Source organism: Tarenaya hassleriana, unplaced genomic scaffold (assembly GCF_000463585.1).
Source record: "Tarenaya hassleriana unplaced genomic scaffold, ASM46358v1 Cleome30, whole genome shotgun sequence".
Classification (NCBI taxonomy): Eukaryota; Viridiplantae; Streptophyta; class Magnoliopsida; order Brassicales; family Cleomaceae; genus Tarenaya; species Tarenaya hassleriana.
Window position 1 is genome coordinate 257,863 of NW_010966178.1, and position 25,240 is coordinate 283,102.

At 38.9% G+C, this 25,240-nt stretch overlaps 7 protein-coding genes across 12 annotated transcripts; 3 read left to right on the forward strand and 4 right to left on the reverse strand.

Moving 5' to 3' along the window:
* Positions 1-1,247: 1,247 nt before the first annotated feature.
* Positions 1,248-3,146, forward strand: LOC104820249 (pentatricopeptide repeat-containing protein At4g15720). The gene has a single exon (XM_010550628.1). It carries the CDS (start codon positions 1,261-1,263, stop codon positions 3,058-3,060), a length of 1,800 nt encoding a protein of 599 aa, XP_010548930.1. The 5' UTR covers positions 1,248-1,260; the 3' UTR covers positions 3,061-3,146.
* A 422-nt stretch (positions 3,147-3,568) lies between these two features.
* On the forward strand, positions 3,569-4,330 carry LOC104820250 (putative defensin-like protein 244). The gene is made up of 2 exons (XM_010550629.1): positions 3,569-3,697; positions 4,052-4,330. The coding sequence occupies exons 1-2, from the start codon at positions 3,628-3,630 to the stop codon at positions 4,264-4,266; spliced, it is 285 nt and encodes a 94-aa protein (XP_010548931.1). The 5' UTR covers positions 3,569-3,627; the 3' UTR covers positions 4,267-4,330.
* A 655-nt stretch (positions 4,331-4,985) lies between these two features.
* On the forward strand, positions 4,986-6,737 carry LOC104820251. The gene is made up of 3 exons (XM_010550630.2): positions 4,986-5,362; positions 5,570-5,694; positions 6,291-6,737. The coding sequence occupies exons 1-3, from the start codon at positions 5,206-5,208 to the stop codon at positions 6,576-6,578; spliced, it is 570 nt and encodes a 189-aa protein (XP_010548932.1). The 5' UTR covers positions 4,986-5,205; the 3' UTR covers positions 6,579-6,737.
* Positions 6,738-6,771: 34 nt separating this feature from the next.
* LOC104820252 (mitochondrial thiamine pyrophosphate carrier 1) lies at positions 6,772-10,331 on the reverse strand. Of its 2 annotated transcripts, none has more exons than XM_010550631.2 (8): positions 10,184-10,331; positions 9,407-9,560; positions 8,939-9,055; positions 8,418-8,529; positions 8,209-8,336; positions 7,967-8,119; positions 7,261-7,407; positions 6,772-7,100 (listed from the first exon to the last, which is right to left on the reverse strand). In XM_010550631.2, exons 2-8 carry the CDS (start codon positions 9,536-9,538, stop codon positions 6,882-6,884), a joined length of 1,008 nt encoding a protein of 335 aa, XP_010548933.1. In that variant the 5' UTR covers positions 9,539-9,560; positions 10,184-10,331; the 3' UTR covers positions 6,772-6,881. The 2 variants fall into 2 exon arrangements, with proteins under 2 accessions (XP_010548933.1, XP_010548934.1); XM_010550632.1 differs by having other exon boundaries at positions 9,407-9,581.
* A 1,318-nt stretch (positions 10,332-11,649) lies between these two features.
* On the reverse strand, positions 11,650-13,571 carry LOC104820253 (protein SRC2). 3 transcript variants are annotated; one of them, XM_010550633.2, is made up of 2 exons: positions 13,064-13,571; positions 11,650-12,463 (listed from the first exon to the last, which is right to left on the reverse strand). In XM_010550633.2, exons 1-2 carry the CDS (start codon positions 13,499-13,501, stop codon positions 11,843-11,845), a joined length of 1,059 nt encoding a protein of 352 aa, XP_010548935.1. In that variant the 5' UTR covers positions 13,502-13,571; the 3' UTR covers positions 11,650-11,842. The 3 variants fall into 3 exon arrangements, with proteins under 3 accessions (XP_010548935.1, XP_019058849.1, XP_010548936.1); XM_019203304.1 differs by having other exon boundaries at positions 11,650-12,009; positions 12,610-13,571; XM_010550634.2 differs by having other exon boundaries at positions 11,650-11,990; positions 12,591-13,571.
* Positions 13,572-14,080: 509 nt separating this feature from the next.
* On the reverse strand, positions 14,081-15,742 carry LOC104820255 (UDP-glycosyltransferase 88A1). 2 transcript variants are annotated; one of them, XM_010550635.1, is made up of 2 exons: positions 14,573-15,738; positions 14,081-14,468 (listed from the first exon to the last, which is right to left on the reverse strand). In XM_010550635.1, exons 1-2 carry the CDS (start codon positions 15,681-15,683, stop codon positions 14,194-14,196), a joined length of 1,386 nt encoding a protein of 461 aa, XP_010548937.1. In that variant the 5' UTR covers positions 15,684-15,738; the 3' UTR covers positions 14,081-14,193. The 2 variants fall into 2 exon arrangements, with proteins under 2 accessions (XP_010548937.1, XP_010548938.1); XM_010550636.1 differs by having other exon boundaries at positions 14,395-14,485; positions 14,573-15,742.
* Positions 15,743-22,118: 6,376 nt separating this feature from the next.
* On the reverse strand, positions 22,119-24,248 carry LOC104820256 (FAD-dependent urate hydroxylase). Of its 2 annotated transcripts, XM_010550637.2 has the most exons (5): positions 24,117-24,248; positions 23,614-23,760; positions 23,437-23,493; positions 22,895-23,265; positions 22,119-22,793 (listed from the first exon to the last, which is right to left on the reverse strand). In XM_010550637.2, exons 1-5 carry the CDS (start codon positions 24,185-24,187, stop codon positions 22,270-22,272), a joined length of 1,170 nt encoding a protein of 389 aa, XP_010548939.1. In that variant the 5' UTR covers positions 24,188-24,248; the 3' UTR covers positions 22,119-22,269. The 2 variants fall into 2 exon arrangements, with proteins under 2 accessions (XP_010548939.1, XP_019058850.1); XM_019203305.1 differs by lacking the exon at positions 23,614-23,760 and having other exon boundaries at positions 24,117-24,247.
* Positions 24,249-25,240: the final 992 nt, after the last annotated feature.

Below are 25,240 nucleotides of genomic sequence, written 5' to 3' on the forward strand. Positions count from 1 at the left end.
ATTGAGACGCTTTAAAGAGGTATGCAAGAGATGGAAAAGTATTATAAAGGGTAAAGATTTCTTTGTCAAACATTTTGCTTTGTTGTGGACCCGTCATATTCTTCCTTGTTTGAATCGTTAGCCATCGTTTAGTAGAAAATTTTCAAGGGACTACACATTGGCATCATACAATGACAGACGATTACTCGCGACGGTTTCTATCTATGTTTTCTTTTAGCAAACTTCTTCTATATTTTTCTTGATACTTAATATATTTGAGATCTGGCTGGCTATCTAGTTGAACAAGATGATGATGTTTTTAGCGACTTATACATATAAAACTGATAAAAATCGTACATATATATTTATAAAAATATTTTGGAAGCAAAGTATTAATGATGTTAATATTATAAAATATATATTTATCTCTTCAATCATTTTTAAATGTATCATAATCAAAAGTTGATGAAACAAATATCATCTCAAACATATATTAAAAAATTAAAGTAATAAACAATAAAATTTATAAAAAAAAAAGATATTTAAAACAACCAATCTAATATAAAGTATACATATATTTATAATATATTTCCTCATAGATTTAATGATGAACTCTATTTCTAATTGTGTTTTCTTTCAACAAATTTTTTCAACATTTTTCAAAATAATTACAAAATTTGAGATTTGGTTGTATCATGTAACAAGTTGGTGTTCTTAACGACTTAGATTTATAAAATTGATGAAAAGTCGTACACATATTGATAATAAAAAAAAGTTTTGGAGGGGAAATATTAATGATGTTAATAATATTATACTTATCTCTTATCAAAATTGGACACTTTCATCCACTTTTTAAATTTATCATAACCAAAAATTGATGAAACAAACATCATACCAAACATATATTGAAAAACTGAAGTAATAAACAATAAAATTTATAAGAAAAGATCATTTTGTTGTATGATTTGCCATTGGTTCCGACTTTAGAGATTGGAATCTATAGTTCAAGTTTTGTGTTTTGGGTTGGTGTAGAATCTATATACTATAGTACATATCGATTGTTGAAATATTAACTAGGTCACATATGGGCCGTATTTAGTTACTGGGCCAATTAAAATGGAATAAAAATAATGTATACTTCATCACGCGCACTAGTAGTGCGTGTTACCACGCGTTTGATTTGGACGGACGGTCACGCAGAAGTAGAACAATTATAATACGGCGCATATGCGATATGTGACTATGTGTATACATTATGCCATGTGATTAATAAATCTCAAAATGCCCGTTTTAGCCCCAAGGCTTCTCTTCTCCAAAACAGCTCCTTCGTTCAACATCCAAGCTTCCTTGACTCGCAAGCTTGTCGAATCCTCCGATCTCTGCAGCACGACCTCCCTACATGCCCAAATCCTGAAACTCGGGCTCGTAAACGACACTGTCACTACCACTCACCTTATCAATGGGTATGTCCGGATACGAGAAACGGACATTGCACGCCAGTTGTTGGATGAAATGCCTGAACCAAATGTTGTCTCTTGGACTTCGGTTATTTCCGGTTATAACGACGTGGGTCGACCTAAAATGGCTCTGATGCTGTTTCAGAAGATGCATGAAGAGAACTCGGTGTTGCCTAATGAGTTCACGTTTGCCAGTGTGGTGAAAGCCTGTTCCTCGCTCGCTAATTCGAAAGCGGGGAAAAGGGTTCATGCCCGTCTTGAGATTTCTGGGTTCAGACAAAACTTTGTGGTTAGTTCTTCGCTTGTCGACATGTATGGGAAATGCAACGATTTGGAAACAGCTCGGTGGGTTTTTTACTTGATGGGATATGACAGAAATGTTGTTTCTTGGACATCGATGATCACAGCGTTCGCCCAGAACGCTCATGGCGATGAGGCCATTGAGTTGTTCAGAGAATTCATTGCTTCAACATCAGAAAGGCCAAATCATTATATGCTGGCTAGTGTTATTAATGCGTGCTCTAGTTTGGGTCGGTTACAATGGGGAAAGGTTGCACATGGAGCTGTAATCCGTGGTGGTCATGAACTGAACAATGTTATCGCTACTTCTCTTCTTGACATGTATGCGAAATGTGGGTGTTTAAACTACTCGGAGAAAATCTTCCTAAGGATTCGTGAACATTCTGTTATCTCCTACACCTCCATGATTATGGCAATGGCAAAGCATGGACTTGGCAAATCATCGCTCAAACTGTTTCAAGAAATGGTTCAGAAGAGAATAAAGCCTAATGATGTCACAATGATTGGGATATTAAACGCTTGTAGCCATTCAGGCCTTGTCGAGCAAGGTCTAGAGTATTTCAACTCTATGTACGAGAAGCACGGACTATCTCCTAACTCAAAGCACTACAATTGTGTTGTTGATATGCTCGGAAGAGTTGGTCGTGTTGATCAAGCGTATGACTTGGCCAAAAAAAGCGAAGCTGGACCCGTGCAAGGGGCACTCTTATGGGGAGCTCTTCTTTCAGCTGCTAGGCTTCATGGAAGAGTAGACATTGCTCGCGAGGCAAGTAAGCGGCTGATTGAAACCAATCAGAAAGTGACAGGTGCTTATGTCTTACTCTCCAATGCATATGCAACGACCGGAGAATGGGAAAAGTCTGAGTATCTTCGCTCTGAGATGAAGCGTGGTGGAATCGTGAAAGAACGCGGTTCCAGTTGGATTGAGATTAAGGATTCAATATACCTTTTTCACGCCGGGGATTTGTCGTGTGATCAGACTGGTGAGATTCTGAAACTGTTGAAGGATCTGAAGGGAAGAATGAAGGAGAGAGGATACAGGGAAAGCACCAAGGCAGGTTTATCGGTTTTAGTTGATGTTGATGAAGAAGCAAGAGAGGAGATGGTGGATCTGCACAGCGAGAAATTAGCATTGGCCTTCGGGCTGATACATTTGCCCCAAGGATCAACCATTCGGATAATGAAGAACCTGAGGATGTGTGGAGATTGCCATGAGGCTTTCAAGCTGACCAGTGGCATTGTTGAGAGGGAAATTGTTGTTAGGGATGTGAACAGGTTTCATTCCTTCAAGGATGGATCTTGTACATGTAACGATTTTTGGTGATCTCTTTGTTTTTCGTTTTTCATCTGTACGCATATTCAAGGGCAAAAACATTATTGATCATGCGCATATTCTGCCAATTAGTAAATACCAAAAGATATCAAATGGTTGAAATTCTATTGATTATATTATATATCATGCCATAACAGAGTTATTGAAATATCATTTTCCGGGCATACGAGACTAAACCATGGTTTATAAAAAAAAAATTTAAAAAAATTGTATCCAAACATGGAAATAGAACAATTACAGAAGGAAATATAAAATGTGAATCAGTTACATACTGCCAAAGTTACTTGGAATGTTAATTATGATTAGATCCTAATTAGATACACAATCGATATTGCTCCATAAATTACAAGATTCTCATAATAAATGTATATACATATATATATGGTAAAACCACCAAACTAATTTCCTAAAAAAAACGTATATTCAAAATGTGTTTACAATAGCTATATATATATATATATATATATATATGACGCCAAATCACAACATATCATTCAAACAAAGAAAAACGAACAAAAAAAAGAGAGAGGAAGAAACAGAGCATATAATTCCAAAAAGATGAAGTTTGCTGCAATCTTCTTGGTCTCTTGTATCATTTCATCTTCTTTGCCAGGCCACTTCTCTCAAGGTAAGATCATATTTAGATGGATCTTTGCTCAAACCATCAATTCGATATACCGAATCCTGCTCGGTTTAACGTAATTTGGATCAAAATTTTATACCGAAACCCGGTTAGTTTTCATACAAGAGACATGAAACCAACCACCTTTAACTCTAAAGTATGAATTCTATGGGACAAAAGGAGATGAATGGAAAAAGCTATTCTCTGTGTATGTATAAAAAAAAATCATGCTATAGTTGAATATACATTATAATTGGTGGTATAAACATATATAAAAAAAATTGTATATTTGATGTTTTTTTTTGTTTGTACTGATTTGGAGGGGAATATTAATATATACAATTTTTGTTTTAAAATCAGGAGTAGAGCCAACAGGAGGACAAGATCTGGTGTGGTGCCCATCAAAGGATGTGTTCAACGGATCATGCAGTGACAGAGGAAGTCCGAGTCAGACATGCTTCCTTGACTTCCTGGGCTCTCGGAGCGCTAGTGCTATGCCTAAGAACTGCCAATGCACTCCTCAACCCAACAACCAACGTCTCTGCCAGTGTCTTGTCGTCTGTAACCGATTATAATTCTCTTCCAATCAAAACATTGTGGGTGTCTGAATGAACAGCTATCAATAAAACTAATCCATTTTCCGGATCTTTATTTAGTCCTTGAATGGTTGTAGTTTTGGGAGTTTTTAGAATCTAAAAACCAAAAAACTATCATTCAAGTTTTCCTAAAATCATAGAAAACCATTTTAATGGAAAAATCAATGAAAAACTAAAATCTACTTTTTTTAGTTTTCAAATATTATAAAATCCAAAATCCAAAAACTAAAACCAAAAACCCAAAATAAAAACCATCCCCATTCAAAACCTTAGTATTTTATCAAAATCATCAAACATTGGGTAAGAATCTTGAATCATTTGATAATCTTTTAGTATCAAAAGAAACATTGATCATCAATTATATGATTCTTACAATATCTTCTTCCTCAAAGGATTAATGGTTGATGATTTGACGTTTCTTTCGAGTTCATGATCTCAGTATATATTTAGTGGAGTGAAATTTAATTATAGTGATGATGAATAACATATAGTATGTGATTTTAGTTTTGTAATGAATGGGAATTTATCTATTGCTTTCTTTCGTTACAATGTTATCTTGTCGAATCCATCATATTTAACATTACACTTGGTGGGGAATTTGTTCATCTTTTAACAATTTCTGGCCAGTAACATAGAAATTAGAAATTAGAAATTAGTGAAAAAGAAATATGAAAATAAAAATATAAATTCAATGGGCTGGGTCTAATGTCTACGAGGTTCCGTTGTGTGTTCCCCAAAGCCGGCGCGTGTAGCCCTTCAAATCGAACACGTTCTTCAGCTACAAACCCTTTCTCTGAATCTCCACCAAATCCAACAGTTTTCCGTACAATTGGATCATCCCTCGTATAAATTCTTCGGCGGTTCAGGCATCCTAAAGTCCAACAGAGTAAGGGATTGGAGTGCGAGTTCTTCTGTGTAATGGGTCAGCAATTGCGTCGAGCCGCCGGAAAAATCAAAGAAGTTGAGAGATCTCCGTCGTCGACTTCAAGGGTCGCAGTCGATCGTCGGCCTCCACCGCCAGAGGATCTCGCCGCCGGGAAATCTGCGGTCGCCGCCGCATCCGACGACGCCTCCGGTAAAGCCATACAACCTTATTTTTTCCCGTTCGGTGGTTCGTATTGCATTTGGGAACTCGACAAATGTACATATCTGGATTTGATGTTCTGGGCATTCCGTATATACGATTGATGGTATAGGAGATGGCGGATTCTGGGCTTGTCGTTTGACTCCTGCCTGAGAAAGATTGGTTTTTTTATTGTTTGAATATGTGGTAAATATGTAGATGAAGCTCGAAGACTGAATCCGGATAATGTTTTGGAGGAAAGAGACCCACAATTCGATGCAATGTTGAGCCAAATGGTGGGGAGAATAAGGGCTAAACCTGGAGGGAAAGCCGAGATGGGAGAGGTTAGAAGATATCTTCACTTTGACTTTGCTCTTGTTTGTATTGTTCTTGTTATGTTTATATCTTCACAAATCACCAGTCTCACCAGTAAAAATCTAGACTTTTTGTCCGTGTGCTTGAGAGAATATGCTGGATCATTGGCCATAGTTTCTGGATTGATGACGGGCGAAGCTGTTATTAAGAACTGTATTGGAATCTTGAGTTTGTCTTGGCCATATCTTCCTGAATTTTCCTGTTGTCAAAGAAGAGTGGTAGAACAGATTAATTTCAGGTAGATTTGATGATGGATTGAAAAGGAACATGTAACTTTCTGCTTGGTTCTGATGTTGTATCAAGCTTTTGTCGCTTAGAGGTCATGATGGAGAATGTATCATGACTAAATATCTAAATACGCCGATAGAACGGTTGAAAATCTGATGGAAAACGAAAGGATGCACGGGATTTTTTTCGATTTAGGATTGATAACAGATGGTATCTTCTCCGAATGTGGGTGAGGTAGTGTATGTATATGATTTCGGACTCGATGTTGCATTGCATGAATTGGCCATGCATCTTCTAAATCCTTTTTATGATCAAATTCTTGGCTATTGTGGTATAGGCATCAGTGATGGAAAGGTCCAAAAGGCCCCTCCCAAAGCTCCGGAACACGATCCCCGGCTCAGGGAGGTACGAGGAAAGGCCGGCTCCTCCAGGGACACTGAACGTGGCACAAGTCCGGCACATCATGCTTCTCTATCAGGGCAAGGCCGATGATCACACCGGTCCGATGGGAGTCAAAGAGATAGCCGCGAGATACAAGATCGATGAATCTCAGGTCCAGAAGATTGTCCAGTTCCTGTCTTTACCACCAGAAGATACCAAGCAGCAGAAGAAACCGTACCAATGAAGAAACGCCATAACCGGGCAATGCTATATAATAAGGACAAAGGGTTTGGTTTCTTTAGTGAGCGTAAGACATAGATACAGAGTTGTTCACATGGTGAAGGGAGAAAACAGAGTTTTTTGGCCGAATGAAAAATCGAGTATTCTTTCATAACTGACGTTATAGCATCGACTTGTCTGAATAAAGCTGAGAGAACAAAGTTAAAACTCGCTGTCTCAATCTTTACAAAGCCGTATTGGGGTAACACGTAGTCCTATTTCTTCACCATTACAGAATCAAAGACATGTATGTTGCCTTTGACAAGTTTCAAGTCAAAAACGATTCTAACCAATCTGAAGTCAGTTCATAAGCCACAAATGTTACAGCACCTGCAGGTGCAGCTTTTATGGTGGAAGGGACAATTCCCTTATACAGACCATGCCAACCCTCTGATCTTAGGATCTGTCTCACTGCATCGAACATGCTCGTGTAAGCGTTTAGCTCTACTCGTGCTCCGTATCTCGGGTGCCGTTTCAGACCTTCGACCTGCAATAACATACCACGGTTTCTTAGTGGGATCAATACATGAGAGAATGAAGCTTACGGGGAAGAATGTAACAGCTTTGAGTTGAAAATGCCCTTGAAACTGCATCCTACATTACGATTACTCGCATTGAAAAACCTGTGACTCGAGGTGGAAACTAACCTGGAACCGTTTCTTGACAACATCGAGTGGATGGCAAACAAGTTTGGCAATGGTTCCAGCAGCTAGTCCGCATATGAAAAGCTGAAAGCTTGAAAGGCTATCATCTGGATTCTTAGAGCTTGAAGGAGACCTTCTCAAGTTATAGGCCTAAAGCAGAATGTATGCTGAAAGTGAGATAACCAGAAAATAGAGCCTAAGGAAATCTGTTTTCTGGTTTGCTTAAAACAATCACAACATGGACGATGGAATTCATAGAATCAATTCGAGATGGAGGCATGGGTCTACGTTCTAGGTAGGCATTATATAAAAAACACCCTTACTTTGCTATTCCTACTCCAACACATACCCTTCTCCAGTTTGACCATGTGACTCATGTGACCCAAAATATAGTGTAGTCACATGTTGATTTTATTGATTATAATGATAAATTTATGGTGATCTCACTAATTCATTATGTTCATATCTTATATATCTTACTAATTATTTGATTAAAACATCATAAATTTAACATTATGAGTAATGAAATTAACATGTGACCATAGTATATTTTGGGTCACAGGGTCACATGGTCACAACCAGAGAAGGGTATGTGTTGAAGTAGGAATAGCAAAGTAAGTGTATTTTTTATAATGCCCCTTCTAAGCGTATGGTTTTGGAAAAGATTAAGCTTCTCGGTATCAAAAAAGGCTTATGAATCATAGAATACCAGCATCCGACGTTTGAATGTGTCATAAGTGCCAAACTGAAGACCGGCATAAGGAATGATCTCAACCAGTGTTGGTGACAATCCGGCATACAATCCCTTGATTCCACGAGATTGCATTATACCGAGAAACGCTGATCTCATATTTGGATACACCTACCCAATGGAGACTTTTATCATATCAACATGAGCACAAGGCAAATCATCGATATCACACCATATGACTTTGTTGAAGAATCGCATACCTTAGGCTCACCCTGGGAAGCCAAAACTGTACGGAGTAAGTCAAATGGGTAAGATCCGATTGTGGCGGCACAGCCAGCAAGTGCACCACTGATGTAAGAAAGATAAGGACTCAAACGGGCATGATTTTCTGCAGAAAAAGGAACATAGATGAAAACTACAGATTCTATGTTCAACTCTAAGGAAAAAGAGATTTTGGAAGGTGATGTACCAGTTTTTGATGAACCAGCAGCAAAAGACTTGAACTTATGCAAAACTACAAACTGTATGGATGTATATGGCACAACCATAAGTAAAGCCGGGACATTTCCACGCCAAAAGCCCTGCCACAAACAACTTGATTAAAATTCAGAGAGAATTTGTGAGTCAACTTGATAAAAAGCTAATACCCTGGTGATACACCTTCACTTCCAAATTACCTGCAAAGGCAATTACTTGAGAATCTAAGACTATTGTATTTGATTTTCATGAACTTGATGAAACGGGTCAAAACACAATCTTTAAACACTTCTACAACCACTTTCATGTGGAAATCAACAGAGTTAAACTTTATATTGAAGAGATGGATAAGGGATATGTCAGGAAAAGCATGAAGCTCTTATGTTCCTCTTTGTGAAATTGAATCGTAGTGGACCCATTACAAGTCAACAACAGTATTGAGAAATGGCACAGAGGAAAAAAAAAAAGTAAACCATAAAACAATATCAAGAGACAACAGATTCCAACACTTACCAACAATCCTTCCTCTCTAAATATATCCTTTGTTGTCTGTAATAAACCATTGTACTTGGGCCTCACAGGAGAATCTTTTTGAGTCAACGCCCATGAAGCTGTGGGCTCCAATTGAACCTTAAGAATTAGAATATTAAGCTTATTTAAGACAAGCCAAGCATTAAGAAAAAACATGCACTGAGATCTACATAACAGACAGCACACAATGATATTTTGGTCCAAGCTGACACAAACATAGACACTGAAATCCAAGACCATGTCACATGATGAGGACACCATGAATAAATTTCAAGTCTAGCAACTGGCTATGCAAATAAAAAAAGAACACGGATTGAATAATGAAGGACAGAGGAAAGAACAACAATACAGTCCCTGTAGTTATTCCAAACATATAAATTCCAGGCCAGCCCTTGAACAGATTCTATAAAGGACAAATCTTCGTCAAAGAGATACCAAAAATCTGCTAACCTGAAACCTGATCTTGATAACATCAAGGGGCGAAGTTACCGAACGCGAAACAGCACCAGCAACCGCACCAGCGGAGGCATCGATCACCGCACGTTTGAGCTGTCCGGGCTCTGAAGACTCGTTATCACTCATTATCCCAAGCTCATTCTATAACCTGAAACCAAACTCTCACCATCTAATCGACATGTTACATGACACAAACACACGAGCATTCATCATATGTGTATCTGTACGACACAGAAGGATTCGAATTATGAAAAAAGTATGGCGAGAGAGAATACAATCAAGTGCAGGATTAAATAGAGCCCTAGAAAGTTTGTCCTAAAGCATCAATGCCCATTTAAAAAGGAACAATTTTTGCCAATTTCTGAGGCTCAAGTTAAATGCCGACGTATCTGAATTCCGGCCAAAGGAAAGCCAACAGACATGTAATGACAGAAAATTTCCAAGAAAATTACACAAATCAAATTTCAACACAGTCTGGTTAAATAGTCTGATACAAATTCAAAGAATTCACAATCAAAGTCATCAGATTTGACGCCGATGATTAGGGTTATCATCAGCAAAATCAGAATTACAGGTTGATGAGATTGATGTCAACCCATATCAAGAACAATTTCCCAACCTGAGATAAACCCATTACAGTATGACAATTTCGATGCTCGAGGAGTGATATTTAAAGCGAAAGAACAACTGGGAATTGGGGAATTCAGATCACGACATAAACATGCAAATGCAATGAGTAATCGGATTCATGGATGAGGAAGAGAAGAGTACCCGGAGATAGAAATGGAAGGAACCGCCATCAGAAAGCTTCTCGAAGCTTTTGGACTATAAGTAAGAAACAGAGGAGCCTTTTGCCGCCATTAATCGGGTCTCGAAGCTTGGGTCTGTAGAAGAACATGACAAACGAGTTATTAAATGGAGCACATCCGTGAGCTACTTCTAATCCCAATAATTAAAAGGGTAAAAGAAAAAGAATCTAAATAAGTATATGGAATCCACGTCATAATTAAAAACCTTTTTTCTTTTCTTTTTTTCGATTTTTAGCCATTCGAAAACCTTTAAAACTTTAAAATATGTGGACTTAATATTTGTGGGCAAAAAAAAAAGTATTTTTTTTGTTAAAGGCAAAAAAAAGTATTGATAGGTAACAAGATTTTATGGAGAAATTAATTAATAACGAATTTAAATATTGAATTTATTGATGAAGTAAAATTATATATGGTTTTGTAAATTTCGATTTTTTTTTATTTTTTCGTGAAATAATAAAATATAAAAAGATAATGAGAATTGAACTTAGATTGGAAAATCGAATTAAAATTTTGGGTGAGATTATTTCCTAACATTAGTGTTTGAAAGGGCTCTCCATATGTTCATTTCTTTTATGCGAAATTGTTGGTTCACTCAAAATATGTGAATGCCAATTCACATCTTAGAAAAAGACCAACTTTTTAGTCTTTTAGACGCACCAAACAGCATCTTATATTATAATTAAGTATTTTTAAAAAAGAAAATAAAATATCCCTTACCAAAAAAAAAAAAGAGAAAATATAATACCAATAATCTCAAACTCCAAAAAACCTCTCCGAGATGGAAAGTTTGTTTGAGAGAAACTTTTTTTTTTAAGTTGGTGTTTTTTTTTTGTTGGAAAACAATGGTTTTAGTCCCACGGGATTATATAACAATTAAAGCCTTAATCTTTTAAAATTTTATTAAATGCAAATATTTCAACCTACTAGTTTATATCATGGTGTAGCATAAAGCCAACTATATAATATTATCAAGAATATTTCGACCTACTCTTTTTCTGAAACTGTGTGTAAAATAAAACCTTTCGACTTTTCCTAATGTCAAAATCACAATTAGAAGTTTTTTTCACCAAATGATACGTTCTTTTATACTTTTCAATGTTTAACAAATTTTAATAAATTCCATTTTTTATATTTTTTTAGAGTCAATTGTCATGTTTGTTTAAAATAATTTTGTGTACATTTCTGGCAGAAATTAATTCAATATCAAGCAAATTAAATGCCACGGTGACGACTGACGAGTCAATCAAACATTTTTAATACAAATATAGGAAAGATAATAATAAAATTGAATGAAATATGGTGACGACGGACGAGTCGATCAAACATTTTTTTTATAAATATAGGAAATATAATAATAAAATTGAATGAAATATGGGTTTCCACTCACAATGGACAAGTCCCCACACAAAACACGATGAAAATTAAACAAAGGAGAAATCGTCATATAAATTACAAAAGACAATATCAACATAAAGAGAAGTAAACAAAAAAAAGAAGAACAAATTACACATTTAAAAAAAAACATTTCCCAAAAAGAAAAAAGAGAGAAATAACATGTTCTCATTTGTCTCAACTCGTTAAAAACTTTGAACTAAGATTTTTCAATGGGCCCAAAACAAAATTAAAAATCAAACCCAATGTCTGCCACGTCAGATACAATATCACCGATCAACAACCCACCAAGCGCTCCCCCCAGAAGCCCCGCCCCTAGTCCAAGCCCCGGTTTATTCTTCCGCTGCAGCGGCGGCGGTGGTGGCGGATATCCGTACCCGTAGCTGCCCGGCGGAGGAGGAGCCGCCACGTAAGCGTAACTCGGATGAGGCGGTGGCGCGTGATAGTACGCGTGGCCGGGCTTTTCAGGCGGCAGCGGAGGATACGCGTAGGGATGATACTGTGGCGTACCGTAAGCCGGCGGTGGACCGGTCGGTGGAGGAGGATACGTGGTGAACGGTTCGCCAAATTGAACCGGAGGAACCCAGCTCGAACCGGTCGGTTGAGGCGGGTAAGCGGTGACTGACTCATCCAACTTGACCGGTTCACCCAATTTTCCTGGGTCCGGGTAGAGGGAAACCGGTTTATCGGGATAAGGCTGCGGCTGATCAGGCGGAGGATACCCAAATTGCGGCTGTGATGGCGGAGATGGATAAGCAGAAACCGGCGGCGGTGGAGGATAAACCGGAACTGGTAGATCCGATGTCGCCGGGTTTGTATAAACCGGGGGAGCAGGAAGATCCGATTTAACCCCCCCCTCTCCAACACCCCGCTCTCTATCCCCTTCCTGCCCCATCATCCAACCTTGGATTACATTATAAGACCCCCGTTCATAGAAACCATTTTTATTCAAATTTTAAAATAAAATAATTTTGAACCCGTAGCTGCCCGGCGGAGGAGGAGCCGCCACGTAAGCGTAACTCGGATGAGGCGGTGGCGCGTGATAGTACGCGTGGCCGGGCTTTTCAGGCGGCAGCGGAGGATACGCGTAGGGATGATACTGTGGCGTACCGTAAGCCGGCGGTGGACCGGTCGGTGGAGGAGGATACGTGGTGAACGGTTCGCCAAATTGAACCGGAGGAACCCAGCTCGAACCGGTCGGTTGAGGCGGGTAAGCGGTGACTGACTCATCCAACTTGACCGGTTCACCCAATTTTCCTGGGTCCGGGTAGAGGGAAACCGGTTTATCGGGATAAGGCTGCGGCTGATCAGGCGGAGGATACCCAAATTGCGGCTGTGATGGCGGAGATGGATAAGCAGAAACCGGCGGCGGTGGAGGATAAACCGGAACTGGTAGATCCGATGTCGCCGGGTTTGTATAAACCGGGGGAGCAGGAAGATCCGATTTAACCGGACCCGAATCGAACCGGTACGAGAACGTTAACGATCCTTTCCCTCTGCCGGAAGGAGTTCTCACCTGATACGTCACAAACTTCATCCCGTTACCGTTAGTTGACGGTGATGGCGGATTCGAGCCGATAAGCTCGAGAACGGGGACGTTGACTTCTCCAATTTCCTTATCCCCAAGGACCCGATCGCAGACCAGCTTCACGACGAGGGTCAAACGGCCATCACGGACCAAACGGTCGTTGGCGGAAAATTTCACGGCGTGATTCCAAGTGGGGTTGGATCCACCGGAGCGATCGATGGGGGTCTTCATCTTCAGATTCTTCTGGGTATCATCGCCGTGGATCGAAACGACGGCGTACGCGTCCATCTTCGTGATGATATTGACGTTTTCGAGGTCTTTCGCGGAGTAGATGTTGAGCTCTAGGGTTAGATTCGCCATTGCTGGACGGAAACTGAGGTCTAGGGAGAGAGAGACAGAGAGAGATTTTAACCCAAAAAAAAAAGAGATAGAGAGAGATTGAGAAGATTCCAATGAGAACTGGTTCCGTGTCGGTAAATGACTAAATATCGTGTTAGATAAAAGCGACGCGTGTAAATATATGGTATTTAATATTAATGATGTTAATGAAAAAGGAAGGTTCTGATTTGCTTCCAATTAAATAATAAAATAGGAGTTTACTTGTAACTTGTAAGCATCTTAGCCGTTGGTTGCATGACATTTTATACCAAATCTGATTGTTGGTCCATGGAGAGATATATAAATCTATTTTGATTGAGTCCTTGCAATGGGTAAATGATGAAAAAAAGAGTATATATATGAAAAGTATTATAGAAAATTGGGTAATATATGCATTATGTCATTGTTTTTCAGATTTATTATTATTATTATTATGATGATGATGATGATGATGATGATGATGCCTTTATCTTGGTCGATTTCAGATACATCTTCACTAATTTTTTATTTTTTAAAAAAAACTGTCGTTAATGAACGCATAAATCCTTGTTTTACACGGTCTACTATTGCCGTGTATTATTAATTCGACAATTAATTCCTATCATTAAATGATTTTATCACATGAAAGATAACAAGGACCACCAATTACTAGAACAAATGAACAATTTCTGCCGTTATTTGGGCTTCCAAGAGTCGAGCAATTTGGTCAACGAGTCATGAGACGAACCGGACTCGGTCAACGCAGCCTCGGCCGCCGCCTTCATGGCCTTGGTTCGGTCCCTGACCGGACCACCCTCCATCAGCTCACGTACTCGTTTCTCAACCTCGATCGAGCTCACGAAACCGGAATTCGATTCATTCATCGGTATACCGATCTTGATTTCTTCCACCATTATTACTCTGTTGAAATGTTGCTCCGCGTACAATGGCCATGCCACCATTGGAACACCTGCTCTTGTCAAATGGCTAAGAACCGATCAAATCATGGAAAAAAAAAAGAAATTAAGATTTCGAATTGGATGTAAATTATAATGTGAAATTAAATTTTTTTACCGGCGCAAATGGATTCGAGTATGGAATTCCACCCACAATGAGTGACAAATCCTCCGACAGCTTTGTGATTCAGCACCGCAACCTGAGGAGCCCACGATTTCACGACCAGTCCCCTGTCTCCGGTTCTGTCCAAAAACCCCTCCGGTAAGAGGGATTCCAAATCCGGTTCAGTCCGGTTAGGTAAACCGGGTGGATTACGCACCACCCACAAGAACCGATGTCCACTTCTCTCCAACCCGACAGCAATCTCCTTCAACTGTTCCTCAGAGAACAAGCCTAAGCTCCCGAAACACAGGAACACGACTGTCTTTTCAGGTTGCGAATCTAACCATCTCAAGCACGAATCTTCGTTCGTGTCTTTGTCTCCTTGTCTGCGGTCGACAATGAGCGGTCCGATCGGATAAATCTCATGCAAACCGAATTCCTCCATTATCGCCATGATTGCTCTGTTCTCAAGCTCTTTAAACGTGTTCACGATGATTCCGGCCGAGTTTGGAAGCTCTTTAGCGAACGTAACAAAGCACTGGTAGACCTCGTCGTCCCGTTCGAGCAATGGCTTGGCCATGTCGGAACCCTTAACCCCTGAAACTCCGGGTATGTCAAGAAACGTGTCGATGTCTTTAAGGTTCTTGTCGGTGGACTCGTGAATGGTCGGGAGATGGAAGAATGAGGCCAGACAGGCGGCGCCGGAGGTGAAGAAGTAGTAAACCGGGAAATCGAAATCAGAGACGATGTCTAACACGGCGGTGCAGAAGAAATCGATGATGAATGCTCGAACGTTGAATTCGTGGGAGATGGAGAAAAGGGTTCGATGGACGTTAGGGTTACTGAAACAGAGAGTTTCCAGGACGAGTGACTCATGCGGGTGGCGAGTGGTGGCGATGGCGGCGGTGGTCGGAGAGAGAGTGACGGCGGGGAGGCGGTGGAAGGTGATGTCGGAGGAGACGCCGGAGATGTAAGAGGCGGTGGATTCCGGTAGGTAAGGGGAGGGAGGGATGATGACGTGGACAGAGAGGGTAGGGTTTCGGGTGAGGATGAGCTTACCGAGCTCAACCATGGCGACCAAGTGACCTATTGGAGGTGACGGGTACAGAACTATGGCTTCTTCCATGGCCTTTGGTTATGGTTTTTGCTGTGTTCTTGAGATAATATATGGGAATCCATATATCGTAATTATGAAGAAAAAGCCAAATTGAAGAAACCAACATCTAACATAGAACCTTATCAAAAAAACATCTAACATAGAAAAAACGTGTGGCCCTCGTGAATCAATCGATTGAACATTTTGTTGGGTGTATTATTTTATATGTCTCATATTTATGTATGGTTCACTTTCAATTTCATATCAAGACTTTCGAGTTTAATAACTTTCAGAACATACAACTAAATCATGCATGCTATACACCATTAGAAAAATAATTTCGATATCTATGAAACGATATCAAGAACATGCAATTCCGATAACAGTACATAAAGTTATGATCAAACCAATATCATTAAATCTATATGGTTTTTTTTAAAAATCGGAAAACCAAATCCGAACCCACGGCGAACCGTGTCTCCTTAAGGAAATTATTCTCCGCATGGTACCTACGGTTAATGGAATATATCCTCCCAGGATAGGACGGACGTACCTCACCGGAACAGTGGTACTTCAAACTCCGGTGCCTTGTCGAACTCAAAGCTCGGTTTGAATCACAAAGGAAAAGATGTTTTTCTTTCTTTTGTAGAAAGCTTTTGTGTTTTTCTTGGTGTTGTTGTGTAGAAAAATGAAAAGAAAGTATCCTATTTATAGGATTAGAAAATTGTAAAACTTCCAAAAATCATAAATATATTTAAATTTGTAACAACAAATGGAGGATAACTTATACAAAAAATAAAATGGAAAAAACCTCCATTCATTTAATTTATAAAAAACCCCAACAATCCCCCACATGAATGGAGAATTTTAGAAATCTCTTTAAAACCATGCAATTTTTGTGATTCAATTATGAAAAATTAATTGCATCTGGATAAGTAGGTTTCCCTTTGAACTTTCCATAGTGGATTTAAATCGGATATACTCACCAATCGGTAGATGCGATATCTTTGAACCGTCGGTTTTTTATGTATACCAAGACAATCTAAACCACACAATTAATTCTTAACCGTCTTTGGTTCTCACTGTTGTGTTCGTTTCAGCCATGAACACCTGCCTGGTTTCATGAAAGCGTAGAGAACTGGCCAACCATTATTCTCCTTGAAGCGGCCCACACTTCACTTTCACATAGGTGGTTTCCTAAGCGTGTCATCTCTGAAGATACACTATTTGATCATGTCAAATTTAGGAACCATTAAAAATTTCTTAGCTTTTAAGTCTTCCAACTTAAAGCCGTATAATTTGTCCTTTTCCATAGAATATTGTCTCATCATGAGAATGAGTTGGGTTATATTTGACAATGTTGAACTGTTAGTTACGACTTTGTATTCTCTTTGAACCTAGTTCTTGGGATCTCCAGTCTACTAGATAGAGTTACCACCGTACTAACTTGTCCTTGGCCATAAACCCATTCCCTTGGATGATTTTTCAACTAAATCTCTACAAAGACCTTTTGTAAGTGGATCAGCTATATTATCCTTTGACTTCACGTTGTCAACAGTGATAATACCACTTGAGATTAGTTGTCTAACGGTATTATGTGTACGTCTAATGTGACGAGACTTTCCGTTGTACATCACACTTTCTGCCCTTCCTATTGCAGCGAGATTATCGCAGTGTATGCATATAGGTGTCAACGGTTTGGGCCAATACGGAATATCTTCCAAGAAATTCCTAAGCCATTCAGCTTCTTCACCAACTTTATCCAAAGCTATGAATTCACTTTCCATTGTAGAGCGAGCGATACATGTCTGTTTTGATGATTTCCAAGACACAACTCCTCCTCCAATCGTGAAGACATATCCACTCGTGGACTTTGTTTCACTTGACCCAGTAATCCAATTTGCATCACAATATCCTTTAAGCACAGCTGGATATTTAGAGTAATGTAATACGTAATTTTGAGTATGTTTTAAATACCCCAAAACACGTTTCATTGCCATCCAATGACTAGTATCTGGATTACTTGTATACCGACTGAGTTTACTTATTGCACAAGCAATATCTGGTTGAGTACAGTTTGCGATATACATCAAGCTTCCTAGAACTCTTGCATAGTCCAATTGAGACTCACTGTTACCTTTGTTCTTTGCAAGAGCAAGGTTCACATCAATTGAAGTTCTTGCGACTTTGAAGTCCAAGTATTTAAACTTCTCAAGTACTTTCTCAATATAATGAGATTGAGAAAACGCAAGACCTTCAGGAGTTTGAATTATTTTAATTCCAAGAATTAAATCAGCAACTCCTAAATCTTTCATGTCAAATCTTGTGGATAGCATGCGCTTTGTATCGTTTATAGTTGAAATGTCATTACTCATTATCAACATATCATCCACGTATAAACACACAATGACAATTCGATTAGGAGTGTTCTTAATGTAGATACATTTATCACTCTCATTAATCTTGAAACCGTTTGTCAACATTACATTGTCAAACTTAGCATGCCATTGCTTTGGTGCTTGTTTAAGTTCATACAAAGACTTAACAAGTCGACACACCTTACCTTCTTTTCCCGGAACTACAAACCCTTCAGGTTGTTCCATATAGATTTCTTCCTCTAAATCTCCATTTAGGAAGGCGGTTTTAACGTCCATTTGATGGATTTGCAAATCATAGATGGCAGCCAAAGCAATTAACACCCGAATGGATGTAATTCTCGAGACTGGCGAATATGTATCAAAATAGTCAAGACCTTCTCGTTGTCGAAAACCTTTCACAACTAGTCTCGCCTTGTACTTGTCAATAGTACCATCATTTTTTAATTTTCTTTTAAAAATCCATTTGGAACCTAACGGTTTGTTCCCTGGAGGAAGATCAACCAACTCCCATGTATGGTTGCTTAGTATGGATTCAATTTCACTATTGACAGTCTCTTTCCAATATTGAGCTTCAGAAGAAGTCACAGCTTCCTTATATGTTTGAGGCTCATTTTCCAACATAAATGTTAGAAAGTCTGAACCAAATGAGGTAGCAATCCTTTGACGTGTACTACATCTAGGTTCTAATCTGTATTCACTTCCCGATTTCGTTTGGTTCCTTTATTAATTGATTCACATTCTCTTTTATACGGAAAGATCGTTTCAAAGAATTCAGCATTATCTGACTCAATCACCATATTCCTTTGAATATCAGGGATTTCAGATTTGTGAATCAAAAATCTGTATGTTTTACTTTTTGTAGCATAACCTATGAAAACGCAATCTATCATTTTCGGTCCTATTTTAACCCTTTTTGGGAGAGGAACTTGGACATTTGCTAGACACCCCCACACTTTGAAGTAATTCAAGTTAGGCTTTCTTCCTTTCCATTTTTCATATGGAATGGATTGTGTCTTACTGTGGGGAACTCGATTGAGTATTTGAGTAGCTGTTAAAATAGCTTCGCCCCACATATTCTCGGGTAAACCGGAACTTATCAATAAGGCATTCATCATCTCTTTCAATGTTCGATTCTTCCTTTCCGCAATTCCATTGGATTGTGGAGTGTAAGGGGCGGTTGTTTGGTGAATAATGCCAAATTCCAAATATACTTCTTCAAACGGAGATACATATTCACCGCCTCTATCACTTCTGATCATTTTGATCCTTTTATTGTGTTGTGTCTCAACTTCATTTTTGTATTGTTTAAATGCAACCATAGCTTTATCTTTGCTATTAAACAAATAAACATAGCAATATCGTGTGTTATCATCAATAAAAGTTATAAAAAACTTTTTACCACCGCGAGATGGTGATGATTTCATATCACAAATATCTGTATGAATTAAGTCTAGAGGTTCACTACTTCTCTCAACTGATTTGAAAGAATGTTTAGTAAACTTAGATTCAACACATACTTCACACTTTGATTGCTTACAATCAAATTTGGGCAACAATTCCAAATTGATCATTTTTCTCAAAGACTTGTAATTCACGTGTCTCAATCTAGCGTGTCATAGATTATTCGACTCGAGTAAGTAAGCGGAAGAATTAGAAATTACAAACAAGTTTTCTGTCTTCATTGGTAAAAGGTTCTTATTACCATTCATGGTCATTACATTGAGTTTGAAAAGTCCCTCAGTGAGGTAACCTTTTCCAACATACATGTCATTCTTATTTATTACAAGCTTGTCGGAAACAAAAACACATTTGAATCCATGTTTCACCATCAGTGATGTCGACACTAAGTTCTTCCGAATCTCCGGTACATGAAGAACATTAGTGAGAGTCACTATCTTTCCGGAGGTCATCTTGAGGGCAACCTTTCCAGTCCCTTCAACCTTCGCAGTTGTGGAATTTCCCATGAACACAGTTTCTCCATCTTTAGCGGGAACATAAGATGAGAACATCCACTTATTGGCACACACATGGCAGGTAGCACCGGAATCCATCCACCATTCCTTGGGATTTCCAACCAAGTTAACTTCAGAGATCATGGCACACAAATCAATATCTTCCACTCCGGAAGCAATCTCCATGATGTTAACATTGTTTTTCTTCTTGGTCTTTGGACCACGACAATCCACAGCTCGGTGACCAAGTTTACCGCAGTTGTGGCAAGAATCCTTAAATTTCTTAACAAATTTATTCGGGTTATTCTTTTGGTTAGAAAAATTCTTTCTTTTCTTACCAACAGATGGAGCATGTTCAATGACGTTTGCTCCTAAGATCGAGCTTGTCCCGCGAGCTTTCATTTCGGTCATCTTGTTGTCTTCTTCAATTCTGAGACAGACAATCAAGTCTTCAAGCGACATCTCTTTTCGCTTGTGTTTCAAGTAGTTCTTGAAGTCCCTCCACGAGAGTGGTAACTTCTCGATGAAGGCAGCTACTTGAAAAGTTTCATTGATCATCATACGGTCTTCAAGCGACATCTCTTTTCGCTTGTGTTTCAAGTAGTTCTTGAAGTCCCTCCACGAGAGTGGTAACTTCTCGATGAAGGCAGCTACTTGAAAAGTTTCATTGATCATCATACGTTCAGCAAGAAGATTCTGAACAATGACTTGCAGTTCTTGAACTTGGGTTGAGACAGGTTTATTGTCAACCATCTTGAATTCAAGAAACTTGGCGGCTATGAACTTCTTCATACCGGCATCTTCAGTTTTGTACTTCTTCTCGAGAGCCTCCCATAACTCTCGTGAAGTAGCAACTGTACAAAAGACATTATATAATGAGTCATCTAAACCACTCAAAATATAGTTCTTACACAGGAAGTCTGAGTGCTTCCAAGCCTCAATCACCACGAAGCATTCCTTTTCCGGTACAGACTCTACCGGTTTAGTTACATCTTCCTTGATGTATCTTTGCAATGACAATGTTGTCAAATAAAAGAACATCTTTGTCTGCCACCTCTTGAAATCAACACCGAAAAACTTGGCCGGTTTTTCCGCAGGTGCTGGTGCAGGGGGAGTCACTGTGGGTACAATCACAGGCATAGCAACAACATTTTCAGCCATTTTCTAAAAATCAGAATACCACTTTTTAGTATTACAACTAAAAATATCAGAATTTTAAAACCTTACGGTAATAATTTTTGAACTCGATTATTTAACCACGCGGGTAATAATCTCAAAACCTCAATGAGGAAAACATAAAACTATTTAAGTGTTATTTAGATCGTTTCCAGGTAAGAGGGAGCCAACTCTATATATAGAGCGCATAATTATCCAACCTCTTTCCTTGACAAAACTTTCTCACCGTCAACACTTAAATATTTTCTTGGTTTTTTTTTCGAAATTGAAAAACTTTACTTTGTCTCCCCGGGACGAAAGTTCGTTTTTCCACCAATAACAAGACAATATATAATAACACAATACACATTAATTTCCTTAAGCTTGTTGGGTGTGTTACTTTATATGTCTCATATTCATGCATGGTTCACTTTCAATTTCATACCAAGACTTTCGAGTTTAATAACTTTCAGAACATACAACCAAATCATGCATGCTATACACCATTAGAAAAATAATTTCGATATCTATGAAACGATATCAAGAACATGCAATTCCGATAACAGTACATAAAGTTATGATCAAACCAATATCATTAAATCTATATGGTTTTTTTTTAAACCGGAAAACCAAATCCGAACCCACGGCGAACCGTGTCTCCTTAAGGAAATTATTCCCCGCGCGGTACCTACGGTTAATGGAATATATCCTCCCAGGATAGGACGGACATACCTCACCGGAACAGTAGTACTTCAAACTCCGGTGTCTTGTCGAACTCAAAGCTCGGTTTGAATCACACAAAAAAAAGATGCTTTTCTTTCTTTTGTAGAAAGCTTTTGTGTTTTTCTTGGTGTTATTGTGTAGAAAAATGAAAAGAAAGTCTCATATTTATAAGATTAGAAAATTGTAAAACTTCCAAAAATCATAAATATATTTAAATTTGTAACAACAAATGGAGGATAACTTATACAAAAAATAAATGGGAAAAACCTCCATTCATTTAATTTATAAAAAACTCCAACACATTGACAAAGATTTCATTTGCCACATCATTTTCATTTCATACATCTCTAACCAAAGACAAAAACTTTATAGAAAGTCACAATAATTACAATACAACGTGAAAACATATCAAAGGCGGCCACAGTCGTAACGGGTGTGACGAAATTGGCTACGGCCGAAGAGAACGATCAGAAACAGTAGAAGCATTAACCTCACGACCACAGACGAAGTTCGAAGCAAATGGCCGGTGAGATAAGTCTGAGTAGAGAGGCCGACGAGCCTCATCCTCCGTTCGTTCACGTACTCGTCTAATGCCTCTCCGATCCGCTTAGCCGATGAACCCTTGACGCCGTCGTCCCAACCTAACTTCTTGGCCAAGCATCTTGCCAGCACAACCGCATCCTCTAGCGCAGCGGACCCACCTTGTCCTATGAAGGGACCCATCACGTGCATTGCGTCCCCGGCCACGGTCACCGTGCCTTTTCGGAATTTCCCGAACATGATGTTCAATGGCGATTTGTACTTTAGATGGTATAGCGACAAGGAATGTACATCGCAGTTCTTCACCATCTCTTTCCAATCTTCCGGGAAGTCCCTCATCGAATCTAGCGTCAAATTCGCGATCGCCTCTTGATCTTTTGCGACGATTCCGACTGTATATTCGAATCCAAGATCCATAAAGAAAGGGTTAATCGATCTTGTGGGGAATCTAAAGGTGAAAACTTTATAATGGAAAGTATAACAATAGCATTACCTTTGGAGGAATCTTGCAAATGGGCAAACCAGAAGACGAGATTATGGGTCACGGGAAGGCGCCCGCTCATGGTGTTGCCAATCTTCATCCTCAGAAGCTCCTGCGGGAATCCATGGCCGTTTGGATAAAACGCGAACCCTCTGACTGCACCAGAAGGAAACGCTTTCTTCGGGCTCAGCTTCAAAAAGTCCGCAACCATTGAATTTGCTCCGTCGCATCCAATCAGAACCTTGGCCTTGATGGTCACTCCATGGCTCAGCTGAAGAACAGGAAACGAGGTTGTCTCGTCGAGATTTATGGAAACTATTTGAGACCCGGCGTCGGCAAGTGCTCGAACCAAATCGTCCCTCTTAAGGCACCGCGCTTCGTCACTGTCCACAGCCATGAACAAAGAAACTATAAGGATAATATAATAATTATGCAATATATGATTTAGTGTATGTATATATAATATAATACTGTAATGTACGTTATAAAAACTTGAAGAATAATAATCTGGTCGATGCATAAGTATCATAGGTTATAGAATGATAGACACATACGAGATGGGAGAGGCCAATTCCCTGTGCTTCCCGTTATGAACCAACACTGTTCGTACTCTGTTTTACGAGTGACGTACCAAAAAATGAGAAATTACAAAAAAAAAATGATATTAAGTAATTAAATAATTAAATATATAGAAGAAAAGACTAAATTAAAAGAAAATATAGTTTGGGTACTTGTGAATTCTAAGAGAAGTGGGACGGAGGACGTGGGAGACACCGAGGTGGTCGAGAGCCCTCCATCCATTGGCGAGTGTACCGATTCCCGCTCCCTCTGACCGCACCCTATCCCCCCTCTCCAACACCACGCTCTCTATCCCCTTCCTGCCCCATCATCCAACCTTGGATTACATTATAAGACCCCCGTTCATAGAAACCATTTTTATTCAAATTTTAAAATAAAATAATTTTGAAAATATTTTAATATAAATTGTTGAGATGATAATTCATATTAGAATTTCAAGACAAAGAAGCAAACAAGAGAATATTTCGCAGAAAGGCTCAGATGGGCACAACAAAAATAGGATTCGAGTATCGTACAGAAGAAAACTTAGGCTTCGCCAATTCTGATTTCATTGAAATCAAGAAAATACACACACACATATATGTATATATACATGTGTATGTGCATATGTGTGTGTGTGTGTATATATATGTGAAAACGCAGGAGGAGGGAAAACCTGTGAAGAGCGAGAGACGTGGCGAGACCGGCGATGCCACCGCCTACTATCACTATGTCGATCTCCTCCATTGGTTTCCCTTTCTCCTTTGTTTGTCGCTCTCTTTGTATTTTACTTCTTTGATAATTATCAAAGGATCTGCAACTATATATGCATACATATATACACGTGTGTGTCTGTATATATAAATGTAGTGGGGAAACAAACAAGTTGGGTGACGTGGGTCCATCTTAATTGATTTGTTTTTCCACGCCCGTACGCATTTATGACAAAGACCTATCCACGAATAGTCAACAAACTTAGACTAATTTCTTTTTTATTTTTTGAAAAAAATCGGTATATCATTCTCTTTACACAAACATCACATATTTCGATTCTACGAATAAAAATTTTGAATTTTGCGTCCTTTTCATAGTGAAGTTTACTACAAAACAACTTGTTGGATATATATACCCTTACATTTACCTATTTTTATTGATATATATATATATATATATATTATATGTTACACGCATGCGATGACGTCACACGACCGCATGACCGTGGCGGCCCATGTGGGATCGATCCGTAATGGCAATCTCGACCAATTCAGTTGTCTTTTTTTTTTTTGGTAATCGTTATCCCGGATCAAAGTCTAAAATAATTTCAGAGAGTCAATCGTGTGATTTGGATTATATACTACATTCCCTAAATTTGAGATTTGAACTCGAGATAGAATAGACGTTTTGAACTCCGTTTCACCGATTAAAATATTCAAATTTAGATATAGATTTAGGTCAAGATATATAGTCAAATTATCCGAAATATTATTCAATTCATTATCTATATTTTTCTTTAGTTAGTTTTTTTTTACAATTGGAAGTTCACCTAGACTTTCGACCCAATTTACATCTCTCTTGGTCCAGAGTCGACAACCTTTAAAGTGCATTTAATTGCACCCTCTTTAACCTGCAGCTCGAACTTAGAACCTAGGGGTGGACACTTCGGTTCGGGAATTTAATACCAACCCGATCCGTCCCGAAACCGAACCGGACCGAACCGAAATCGAATAACGTTTGGTTCTAATTTGGTACACTTTTTATGGAACCGAATGAACCGTTTCTGAACCGAACCGTATGAATACC

Coding starts and splice junctions, on each gene's coding strand:
- LOC104820252 (XM_010550631.2), bottom strand. CDS start 9,538: ATGAGTGATAACGAGTCTTCAGAGCCCGGACAGCTCAAACGTGCGGTG. Junction 9,056..9,406: donor TTATCAAGATCAGGTTTCAG/GTTAGCAGATTT, acceptor CTAATTCTTAAG/GTTCAATTGGAGCCCACAGC. Junction 7,408..7,966: donor CATTCAAACGTCGGATGCTG/GTATTCTATGAT, acceptor ATTCTGCTTTAG/GCCTATAACTTGAGAAGGTC.
- LOC104820253 (XM_010550633.2), bottom strand. CDS start 13,501: ATGGCGAATCTAACCCTAGAGCTCAACATCTACTCCGCGAAAGACCTC. Junction 12,464..13,063: donor ACCGGTTCGATTCGGGTCCG/GTTAAATCGGAT, acceptor GGAGAGGGGGGG/GTTAAATCGGATCTTCCTGC.
- LOC104820255 (XM_010550635.1), bottom strand. CDS start 15,683: ATGGAAGAAGCCATAGTTCTGTACCCGTCACCTCCAATAGGTCACTTG. Junction 14,469..14,572: donor ACTCGAATCCATTTGCGCCG/GTAAAAAAATTT, acceptor TGACAAGAGCAG/GTGTTCCAATGGTGGCATGG.
- LOC104820250 (XM_010550629.1), top strand. CDS start 3,628: ATGAAGTTTGCTGCAATCTTCTTGGTCTCTTGTATCATTTCATCTTCT. Junction 3,698..4,051: donor GCCAGGCCACTTCTCTCAAG/GTAAGATCATAT, acceptor TTTTAAAATCAG/GAGTAGAGCCAACAGGAGGA.
- LOC104820256 (XM_010550637.2), bottom strand. CDS start 24,187: ATGGAGGAGATCGACATAGTGATAGTAGGCGGTGGCATCGCCGGTCTC. Junction 23,266..23,436: donor GAATTGGCCTCTCCCATCTC/GTATGTGTCTAT, acceptor GGCTGTGGACAG/TGACGAAGCGCGGTGCCTTA. Junction 22,794..22,894: donor TTTGCAAGATTCCTCCAAAG/GTAATGCTATTG, acceptor TCGAATATACAG/TCGGAATCGTCGCAAAAGAT.
- LOC104820251 (XM_010550630.2), top strand. CDS start 5,206: ATGGGTCAGCAATTGCGTCGAGCCGCCGGAAAAATCAAAGAAGTTGAG. Junction 5,363..5,569: donor CGCATCCGACGACGCCTCCG/GTAAAGCCATAC, acceptor GTAAATATGTAG/ATGAAGCTCGAAGACTGAAT. Junction 5,695..6,290: donor GGAAAGCCGAGATGGGAGAG/GTTAGAAGATAT, acceptor ATTGTGGTATAG/GCATCAGTGATGGAAAGGTC.
- LOC104820249 (XM_010550628.1), top strand. CDS start 1,261: ATGCCCGTTTTAGCCCCAAGGCTTCTCTTCTCCAAAACAGCTCCTTCG.